The sequence below is a fragment of the Vidua chalybeata genome, chromosome 4 (genome assembly GCF_026979565.1).
Source record: "Vidua chalybeata isolate OUT-0048 chromosome 4, bVidCha1 merged haplotype, whole genome shotgun sequence".
In the NCBI taxonomy this organism is placed as follows: Eukaryota; Metazoa; Chordata; class Aves; order Passeriformes; family Viduidae; genus Vidua; species Vidua chalybeata.
The window spans coordinates 54,688,678-54,699,792 of record NC_071533.1 but is presented as its reverse complement, the minus strand read 5'-3'; the positions used below and the strand labels follow the sequence as shown (position 1 = coordinate 54,699,792).

Below are 11,115 nucleotides of genomic sequence, written 5' to 3'. Positions count from 1 at the left end.
TTTTGAGTGGATGTGAATATTGATGTAGTGTGTCAGCAACTTCAACTACCTGAAATGTTTAAGCCTTAAATGTAGAACGCGGTACAGTGCACTTCGAAAGGGAAATGCCTGTATAACCTCAGTTGTTTCTGTCCCAACAGTTTATTAAAAAATGACGCCGTCCCGCTGCCCCGCGCCCCCGGGCCTGCTCCGGGGCACCGCCGGGGCCGCCACGCCGCTGGGGGGCGCCGTCCGCCGCGGTGCCCGTCGGGAAGGAGGCGGTGCCATGGCGGCGGCGGGCCCGGAGCGGCCGGGGCCCGCAGCGCTCGCCCTGCTCGGGCCGGCGCCCGGCGCGCCCAGCTGCCCTCACGGTGAGCCGGGCCCGGGGGTCACCTCCCGAGCGTCCCTGTGCTCGGCTCCCGCTGCGCTCCCGGCGCGGGCTGTTCTGCAGCAGTCCTTGCGAAGGCCGTGTTTTGGAAGCGCGGCTCTTGCAGCGGAGCGGTGAAACAGATCTGCAGGTGTTCCCTCTGTTATCCTATCCTCGCGTTTGTCCTTAGGTCCCGCACTTCTGTTTGTGAAGACCAGCCAAGGAAAAGAGGAAGGAAGAAGATTCTATGCTTGTTCGGCTTGTAGGGATAGAAAGGATTGTAACTTTTTTCAGTGGGAAGATGAGAAGGTAAGAGAGCACTGTGAAAGGCTATGCTAAAGACTCAGGGCTACGAAGATGATCAGAGGTCTGGAGAACATCTCCTGTGAGGAAAGGCTGAGAGAGTTTGGGTTATTCAGCGTGGAGAAGAGACGGCTCCAGGGAGACCTTGTAGCAGCCTCCCAGTTCCTGAAGGGGGCCTCCAAGAAATCTGGAGAGGGACTTTTTGCAAAGGCATGTAGTGGAAGGACAAGGGGTGATGGCTTTAAGCACTAACAGGATAGGTTTAGACGAGCTATTAGGAAGAAATTCTTAACTGTGGGGGTGGCGAGGTACTGGAAGAGTTACCAGGAGAAGCTGTGGATGCCCCATCCCAGGAAGTGTTCAAGGTCAAGCTGGGTGGGGTTCTGAGCAACTTGGTCTAGTGGAAATGCCCCTAGCCATGCCAGGAGGGTTTGAACTAGATGATCTGTAAGGTCCCTCTCAACCCAGATCATTCTATGGTTTTATGAAACATTGGCGATTTTTTTTCTCTATTTAGCAATTTTTAAAGTAGATTTTATTGTGGAAATCTCTGGCAAGTGCTATTTTCTAAACTTTGTGTAATAGTTGATATTTAGCTGAGCACTTATTTCTGTCAGGAGAACGTGTTTCAAATGTAGCTTTCAAGAAAGGCAGTGTAAATTTTGAGCAAACCTGGCATTTGTTATTCTGTTGCCGAAACATATAGGAAATTTGCCAATGCTTTGCAATGTTGAACAAAATTGGGTACTTCTGATCCCAGGATGCCCTTGTTTCCCCTAATTAAGATAATCTATTGGATGCAAACAACAGTGGGGCATACAAATTGCTTAGATGGTGGGGCTTGGCATGATGCTCAGTAGTTTCAGAATATCTGCAGCAATTTCTCTTTGTCATTGATTTGAATATCACTTGTATTATGATGTCTTTTCTTGTATTGAACTTTACTATCTCCTCCTTTAAGCAAAACAGTTCCATAAGTTTTGACCAAATGTTTTGAAACTCTATTGTGAAACCATGAGTATGTTTTGTGGGAACAAGATAGAAGACTCAGAGGAGAGTGTGAGAGATTGAAATGTTAAAGACTCAGGTGCAGACTGTAACAAGGAACTGTCACTCTTTTTAAAATTATTTCACACAGAAGACTTGGGCAACATTTCTACTGTCATTAGTTTTTCAGAATCAGATCATAGTTCTTCAGAGGGGGCACAACTGCTGGCACACATTAATAGAATAGATGGTACTTTCTGTCTTCCTCATAATCACCTTTTGAGTTTTTCTCTGAGTATTACATGTGATAGGAGAATGAAATGCACAGTTTAAATTCATGAAAGGCTTGTGTTGTTTTGCAGCATGTCCCTGTGCTGCAGACATACTTGTTCTTCTGAAACAACAAATGTGATTATTTTTCCTTGCAAAGTAGCTAAAGCATGAGACCTTTGATGCACCCTTTTTTTCATGTTGAGATTTCATGTACCATACACAGCAGTAGCTGTTAGTTTTGTAACTTTTCATGTATGCAAATTTTACAGGTGTCAGAAACTAGGCTTGCAGCACGTGAAGAGTATAACAGAAATCATCAGCCTTTTTTTACACACAGACAGAACGTGGACAGGTATTGTTAATGTATATTTTCTGCAGTGAAGATGTGGTAATACAGGTTTAGGTACTCTGAATGTAGAGATAACATTTCAGGATTCTTTAAAATAGGAAAATTTGAATTTGGGCAAATAAGAATTGTTGTATGGCAATGGAAAGGAAATAGCATGAAACACTGAACTAGAGCATGGTGTTTTCAACCCAGGAACTGGGAGAGGGTTGGGGGTTTTTTTGGGTATGTATAGTCATTCCTATGTCAGTGCTCATAGTGTGCTTGCAAGAGGTCAGTAGCAATTTCTGTTAAAAAAAATTGATTCCTGACTTTAGCCTACAAAAGTAACAGGCTTCACATTGTGAAAAGAAGCAAAAGTAACATAGTAACAAGTGATGTGTGAATTTCATGTGTAAACATACAGGACTTTGCTGATAGTTGATGGAGTCTTCACTCTGTAATCCAGTTATTTTATGGAGATTCCCAGTCTATTTGGTGACAATATTTTAGGCATTTCAAAGTGTCCTTTGAATATTTTTTATAAGTAATACTTCATTCTTGTGGAGTTTGTGAGAGCAATGTAAACTGCATTATCTGTTTAAATGTCTGAACTCCTAAAATATAAAAAAACCCTCCATAGTTCCCCTTCCTATCTTTGATAGAGACTTTTTTTTCAAACTTTGTTCCCTATTGTCTTTTGTATTTAAAGGTACAAGAATTTTGTTCTGTTGCCGTTATCAAAGAGGAGGTTTTGCCGGGAATGCCAGCAATTGCTATTGCCAGCAGAATGGGAAAAACATGCAAATCACCAGTTCCTGTGTGATATCACCACTGCCCAGCTGAAAAGTCCAAGTCAACTTCTATATCCACTGGAGAATAAAAAAACAAATGCACAGTATTTATTTGCAGACAGAAGTTGCCAGTTCCTACTGAATCTCCTTATAGATTTAGGATTCAGACGAGTCCTCTCTGTTGGAACACCCAGGTACACCAATGAGAATTGTTACACTTTCAAATAATATTTCTTTCTCAAAACTCTACAGCTTACTAATGATTATAGTCAATAATTCTCCCATAATAAGAGGTTCACTATGCTTTAATTGGTTGGGATTATCCAAGCATCTAGTGGGGTCTAGGTTTGAACTTATATGATACCAGAGAAGACTGTGGCAACACTGCCAATAACACACATACACACTTCAAACCTCTTTGGTAGTTATGGAAGTGACACTGAGTTTCTTACCTTATGCTTTTTCTGTGTGCGGTGATCCAGTAGGCTCCACTGACCTCTCATCTTTCAAGACGAAACTATTTTTCTAACTTTGAGTACAGGCCAAATGGAATCACCCAAGTTTAGGCTAGTCAGTTTTCTCTATCTGTTTGGTTTACATTTAGTAAGGTACCACGCATTCTTGTCTTCCAAGATAATTTCTGAAGCTGCTGATTATGTGTTAAATTTCTTTGTTCCAATTATATTTCAGGCTTCACGAAATGATCCAGTCAAAAGCATCACAAGAAGAAGAATTCAATGTTAGAAGCCTTCTGCTAGATATTGATTTCAGGTAGGTTTTAACAAATGTTTATGTATCTGAAGAACATATACAAAGATGTGTATTCTTACTGCTTTAAGAGATAAATTGGTGGTTGTTTTCCCTTTCTTGTCTCTGCATCTCTGTTCCTGTACACATACACGAGTGACATCCAATTGATGAGAAAAGTAAGTATACTTAATAATTTCTCAGTATTGGTATGTATTGTCAGTAATCAGAACCCAAAGATGAAATTTTTCTTGTGGCCTGTTTTCACTCTAAATACTTCCTAGGGTAGACAAAAAGTTATTTATATTTTTCTACTACTATCAAAACCTATTTTACAGGTATTCACAATTTTACACAGAGGATGAATTTTGCCACTACAACATGTTCAATCATCATTTTTTTGGTGGAGAGGTAAGGCCAAGTATTTATTGTGTGCTTTGGTAAAAAAGTGCATGTTGTTGATGCAGAATTTTGTAAGAAACTCACGACTAGTCTAGTAGAAAACATCATGGTAAAACATGAATTATTAAGAACATTTTAATAGAAGCAGCAATTAAGGTATGTAAGCAACATTAGTTAGCATAAATTTAATAGTCAGCCTTTAATTGAATTAAGAGAACTACTGAAAAGGAGGCAGTTTCATTCTTTGATTTTCAGTAATGGTTTTTTTTTTTATATGTTAGCTGAACAGGGCACTTGTTTTCAGTTCTTAAAATCTAGGTGCATTTTTTGTGTTTTTTTTTTTTTTTAATGCTGCCCAAGAGAAATTCACCTCCGCAAGAGGGGAGAAAAGCTCTGTCTTCAAAGTAGAAACTTCTACAGTGATCAGTTTATTGCCAGAGACAATATGTTTGCAGTTCTTGAATCATTATTTCTGGAAATTAACCTCTGTTTCTTACAGGCTGCACGTGAAACTTGCAGGAAATTCTTGTATGAAGAGAATGGTGAACGAGTCATTATGGTAACTGATCCCCCATTTGGAGGTTTAGTGGAAGCACTGGCTTCTAGTTTTAAAAAACTGATGGCCATGTGGAGGGAGACAGAAAAAGAAGGTAGGTATTGCAGCCAGATGGGTAGCTTGTGCTGTAACATTACTTTAAGGAAAATACCTGTTTAGAAGTCTGTGATTCTTGTTACTGAGGTGAATGTGTGCACACTCATGTTATAATTGCTAAAGGTGAACTACCATATGTGTAATCTACAACAATTTACTCTCCTGATATTTTTAGTTCAGTAATGCCCAATTCTCAAAGTCTGTCTTAAAAACTCTTCCCATTTTTTTTTTAAATTTACTTTGCAATTAAAATGGACTTCAAAGGTAGAGAAAAATAAGCTCTCAAACCAGTACTGTTTCTTAGCAACCTAAGCAGATGTCAAGAGTTTAGTTAAATGGCACTTCCATCTCCACATGTACAGTATGCCAAAACTTTCTGACACCTAAGAGAACTAGTTCTTCTGACCAACATGATTACATATCCCTGTTTATGTATTTGGAATGCTCACTGTAAATTTCTCATGCTACATGTGCTATATTTTTCTCCTATGTACACCAAAGTCTTTTCATTACTAGGTCATGACAACAGAGAGTTGCCCATGTTCTGGATATTTCCATACTTCTTTGAGTCTCGCATTCTTGACTTTTTCCCAAGCTTCAGTATGATGGATTACCAGGTATGGCTGAACCCAGTGAATCTGCTAAATACCAGCTGTGTGCAATGTGAAGAGGAATATGAGTGAAAGCAGATGCAGTGGCAGTGCTTCTCTGTAGCAGGGCTGTGTTCATGTGCAGGCTGGATTCTGTATTTCTATTAGTCATATCTGAAACGGATCATGATAACTTGATCATGTTCCTGTTATGTATCTTTAACTCATCTGTCATGTATCCATGAACTTATTTCTTCTGGCAGGCTTTCATATAACAAAAATTGCACTAATTCTGACAGATGCTTGTTGCAGAGGTGAGAGGTAACTTGATGAAGAGTATTTCATTCTTCACAGATGTTAAATGTCAGTGGGTAGTGCCCAGTCCTAGAAAAATAAATACTTATATATTAAAAATTTAAGGTCTTTCATCTCCAAAACTACTGGGATCAGAGTACAATTACAATGATGGAAATGTTTGGAATTACTTAATAAGTGAACTTGTCAGTGATAAAGCAACAATCTGGCATCAGCTTCTTCAATATTGTATCCATTCTGTGCATAGTTTAGGCATACGTACTTCAGTATGTTTTGAAAGCTCAGTCATGGCTATTCATGATGCTAGAGGTTTATTTTTTCATGTAACAACTCTGCATGAACTTTGACGTTGATGGTCTGAACAATGTATTTGTGTCTTGTAGACTGAAAATTTGTTGAAGAAAATGGAAAACTCATGCTAGGCTAGACTGCATTCCTGCCAGTGTTCAGAGCTGAGAGTTTTTGTGACAAGTCTCTGAAGGCAGTGCTGGAAAAAGCAGGCTAATTGGATTTGCAACTTTGTAATTATTCTGAGATGGGTTAAGATGTCATCTCTTGTACTGACAAACCAAATTGTACAGATCCTTTTTTAATAGCAGGTTCCTCTTGTAATCAACTGCAATGTTATCTTATGTATCCCATGCAAATGAGCAAAAAGGAATAAGTACAATATGATTATTGAAGAGTAGTGAGTCTAGCCTAATACTATGTTTGCACAAATTTACAGGTAAATGAGACAAAAATCTTGATGTAGAATTTGTAATCTAATTTGGGGTTGGAGTCTTGTATACATAATGTATACATACATTTACTTATAAAGGTAATAAATATGTAAATAGCTCTACCTGTGCTTGGTATTCAGTTTAAGAATCTTTTTTATGGTTTTATTTTTCTAGGTAGACTATGATAATCATGCACTGTATAAACATGGCAAGACAGGTCGTAGACAGTCTCCTGTCCGTATTTTCACGAACCTTACCCCAAGTATGATTGTGCTTCCTGAAGAAGAGGGATATAGGTAAGATGTATTAATGCTCAGGTGACTTTTGAAAGAGTGTCTTTGTTCTTAATTAGGGCATAAAGTCTCCAAAGGAATTTGGGATGGTGCTGTTCCATAGTGTCTTGCCTAACTTGGATGCCAGGCTTAAGACTGCATTTTTCTGTCTCATTCTGAAGTTGCATATTATATAAATAATGTGTAGGAGAGCTGAAATATCTGAAAAGACATTTAAATTTTTCAGTGTGGAATTATGAGATTCCTTATTTTGTCTGTAGGAAATACTGTCTACATATACAAGAGAATTTTACAGCTGTGTCTGATAATCAGCTGTTAATACAGTAGTAAAAAATGAACTTGTAGAAGAAGCATCAAGGACAGAGGAATATAGTTTCATTTACTACTAATACTGTTGATAATTTGACCTGAATTTTACTGTGTGGATGTACTGTGTGTAAATGGCCTAAGTGGTCATTTATGCAGCAAAGATAGAATTTTTAATTCAACAAAGTGATTTTGCAGTCCTTATATTAGTTGTTAAGTTTGTATAAAATTAATTGTTTTGTGAGCAAATAGTGGACCAGTACATCTTTTTCCCCAGATTCTGCACTGTATGTCAGCGATATGTTAGTTCTGATAACCAGCACTGTGAGATATGCAATTCATGTACATCAAAAGTAAGTATTTTCACTTCTTTCTGAATGAAGTTTTAGCAGTAGTCAGATAATGACCTCTGTAGTACTTGCTTTGGTAAAAACCTGCTCTGATACCGAGTTCCATGGGAAACCCACAGCAGTTCAGTTTCATAGACTTACTATTACCTTCACAGTACATCTTCCATAACCCACTGGGAATTAATTTATCTTTCCTTAATTCCTTTGTGTTGCAAAGAGGACAGGACAAGTTTGCTGCTTACCACAAGAACCAGACTTACCCAGCTGTGGTCTGTTGACACATGTATTTTTGCTTATGCTTTGAAGTTGTAGAACTTGCTAATTTCAAAATTTCATCTGTGGTTTTCACAGATTCTCAGAACTGTTGTTTCTGAGTTACAGTCCTTTCTACAGAGGAGTTGTTCCTGTAAACAGTGGGGACTGTACGTGAGTAGTTCTGTTTTAAGATAGAATCAGTGGAGGGTTCAATGAACATAATAATTTATTTGCCTTTTGTAGGATGGCAGACGATGGAAACATTGTGTTCTTTGCAAAAAATGTGTAAAGCCCTGTAAGTACTGAAAACTATTTTCTAAATAAAAGTGCATTTAGTCCAAAGAAACTGAAATTCCAAACCAGAAGAGAAAATATTCTGTGAAAGAAGTAAAATATAATTCAGAAGACATAGAATAAACAAAAAGTCTCAATTTCACACAAGTTACTATTCTTTAGTTTAGATGTCCTTGCACACTTGCGTGGAGATGTAATAAATTCTTGCCAAGGCACACTAAATCCCATTTATATTTATCATGGCAAAACAGAAATATTTCCATTTGTCATATTAGTGTTTCCTAATTTTGTAAAATTTGAATTTCCTAAACAAGTAGGGAATTACTAAAATGTTTGAGATATCATGATAAAATTATGTTTCATGCCCAAATTTAGTTGTATTTATACCTCTGTATAAATAGCTGAAGCAGTTATCTTTGTTACTGTTACAAAAATCAAAATCTGTAAGTACACTGTAACATCCGCGCTATTTTTCTTTTGAAGATGATACACAGGATAAAAGTTCTAATGGCAAAATAATTAACACTTAATTGCACAGTATGTCTAGTAATGTGATAAGGGACCAGAAAGTGACTACATCTATCTCTGTAAAGCTAATCCAGAATTAAAAACCTGGTATTGTGGAATTTAAAGCTTAGTTTCACAATGTTCAATTTATACTTTTCCAAGATCATAAATCATGTTATATATTTTGCAGCTTGGTTTCACTGTAACAATTGCAACTGCTGCACTCTTCAAAAGCACAGCTGTGAGAAGAATGACATTGGCTGTTTCGTTTGTGGCAAGGCAGGTCACAAGCGCAGTGCCTGTCCCAGTCTCTCCCTCACCAGAGCAGCTTGTCAGTAAGTGTCATATTGCATTAATACAGTAAAATACAGCATTCAGATGAGATGAGATCTTATGTCACGGAATCAATTCAGAAAGAGATTATTTTTTGCTTTAGATGCTAATGTCAGCTTTCCCTATTGCTCACTTGCTGCATTGCTGGGGAGTATATGCTGAAGGGAGGGTATGATAAAAGGCAGGTCACTTACTGGGGCTCCCAATTCCCTGTCTGTGGGTTTTCTTTCCAAACTGATTTATATGGATTGCAGACTTGGTGACTGGTGCATGGAACTCTGTCAAGATGACTGAAAATTGCAGTAATGGAACACTTTCATCCCCTTTGAATTCCTCATGAAAGGGCAGAGAAAAGAGACACTGTAATAGAGTCACATTGAGTACTTTTATTCTTCCATGATTTTCCTTTTGTTACATACAGAACAACACTGTATACATACCTGTATGTATCAGAGAGCCAAGTAAATGGTGTGTGGTTGTCTTCAGATGAAACTAACTGAAAAGAGGAAAAGGGATTTGCTAAGAGACGATCCAGATGGCTCAGTCTTTCCAGTTCAGGGTAATTGATTGCACTACTATAAATTCCTCTCCAGAGTAATGGGTTTTTCTGTGATTCTGGACTTGAATGGCTGCAGCAGTGGAAGGCAAATTTTCCCTCCCAAAAGCTGTACTTATGTTACACAGTGAGACTCAGACCATTACCCTCTTGGATCAGTATCCAGAGACTCATCAGATGCCTGCTGGATGGCCGATGAGTACAGGTGTATTGCTTCATGTCCTACTGATACTAAACCAGATTTTGCTTAGGGAGTATTAGACACAAAAGGTACCAATGTTTCATTTTATATATCTCTCATAAAAATGACATCTCTTAATGTTTCTTTTTCCTTTGCTAAAGAAATTAAAAAGGATGCTAAAATAATTTCATGAAACCTCACCTGTTATTTCTGTCAAGGAAGATACTGTTCTGTCTGTCAGTTGTGCCAGAATAGTTTTAGTACTTTCAGGTCATCCGTTAGTTCTTTTGCTGATTCACTGCAGAAGATAACTTAGATTTCTTTTTCTAATAAAAATTATGTATGTTTTGTTATAATTACTCAGCGTTTTGCATTATGACATCTTTTGTCAGAGACAGAAAACAATCCACTTGCTTGTTGTATTTAGGTCTTATACTATTAGCAGGATGCTTCCTAATGGTGTTAAACTTCACATACTTTCTTCTAAATCTTTCTATTATATATTAATGCATTATATATTCAGCATGAAACTGTGTGCTTTTTTTGTACTCAGTGAGTTTCTTGTTTTCAATATAATGTAAATTTAAATGCTGAATAAATACCTAAAATGAATGTATAATGGCAATAAAGTGGACAGTTTTATGAAGTTGAAAGACCATATAATTTTCAGATGTAATGTTCCTTGTACTTTTTGTGACAGTGCTTCAGATACTGCCACATAATTAATATACTTATTTAGAATACCAGCAAATGTATTTGTACAGAGATGTGTGTTCTTCATTTTATTCTAATCTCTGTGTTCCTTTTTTTGCTTTACAGACCTGACAAAAAGAAAGGGCAGAAAACTCGAAAGAGAGTAAAAATGGGGATCTGTAAAAGATTAGCTATGAAATCTGCCATATTCTCCAAGAGGAAAGTAAAGAATAAGAAAAAAACGACATGACTTTTCTTGCTACTACATAGTTGCTAATTTTTTTTTTATTGTCAGCCTTTTGTTCCATTTTCTAAAAATGTAAATCCTAACATCCAGAATAAAACCTGATTGAATTAAGTGACAGTTCCTTTATTATACATCACTACTGATACCAAAGAAAAAAAGCAACAAGCAACTAAGTGAACTACCACAACCCTTACCATGTATGTGTATAATGTGATAATGTTGTACTTAGGATTAGCTGTTTGTCTAATTTGGTGGGTGTTGGACGTTAAGGGTCTTGCTGTTGAGAGGTGAGGTACTGGCGGATGCTCTGATTTTATGTTGGTGTTAGAGGACGTGGGGCAAGGAAGGAAGTGAGGGTGTGGGAAGTGAGGTGATGGGAAAGCACGAGTTCTAGGAGTTCAGTCTCTGTTAGTTACAGTCGTCTCACAGGATGGCCTGTGATTTTTTTAAAAATTTCTTTCCAAATGGAAAAGGAGCTTAAAAAAAAAGTATTTAGTACTAAATAGTACTTAGTGAGAGAGCGGAGCGGGAAGGGCCTGACCCGCCTTCCCGCGTCCGCCCTGGCTCGGCGCTGCGGCGGCTCCGCTGCCGAGCCCCGCCCCGCTGCCGGGATCGCCCGTACGGTTCGTGAGGCCCGCCCCGCT

General features: G+C 38.1%; 1 protein-coding gene across 1 annotated transcript; it reads left to right on the top strand.

Moving 5' to 3' along the window:
• The first annotated feature begins 265 nt into the window (after window positions 1-265).
• ZCCHC4 (zinc finger CCHC-type containing 4) lies at window positions 266-10,582 on the top strand. Its single transcript, XM_053940446.1, has 13 exons — window positions 266-350; window positions 537-655; window positions 2,179-2,261; window positions 2,947-3,222; window positions 3,719-3,799; window positions 4,114-4,186; window positions 4,677-4,827; window positions 5,346-5,446; window positions 6,631-6,752; window positions 7,333-7,408; window positions 7,904-7,955; window positions 8,652-8,796; window positions 10,351-10,582. The coding sequence occupies exons 1-13, from the start codon at window positions 266-268 to the stop codon at window positions 10,472-10,474; spliced, it is 1,488 nt and encodes a 495-aa protein (XP_053796421.1). The 3' UTR covers window positions 10,475-10,582.
• The last annotated feature ends 533 nt before the right edge of the window (window positions 10,583-11,115 follow it).

Coding starts and splice junctions, on each gene's coding strand:
- ZCCHC4 (XM_053940446.1), top strand. CDS start 266: ATGGCGGCGGCGGGCCCGGAGCGGCCGGGGCCCGCAGCGCTCGCCCTG. Junction 3,223..3,718: donor CTCTCTGTTGGAACACCCAG/GTACACCAATGA, acceptor ATTATATTTCAG/GCTTCACGAAATGATCCAGT. Junction 3,800..4,113: donor CTGCTAGATATTGATTTCAG/GTAGGTTTTAAC, acceptor CCTATTTTACAG/GTATTCACAATTTTACACAG.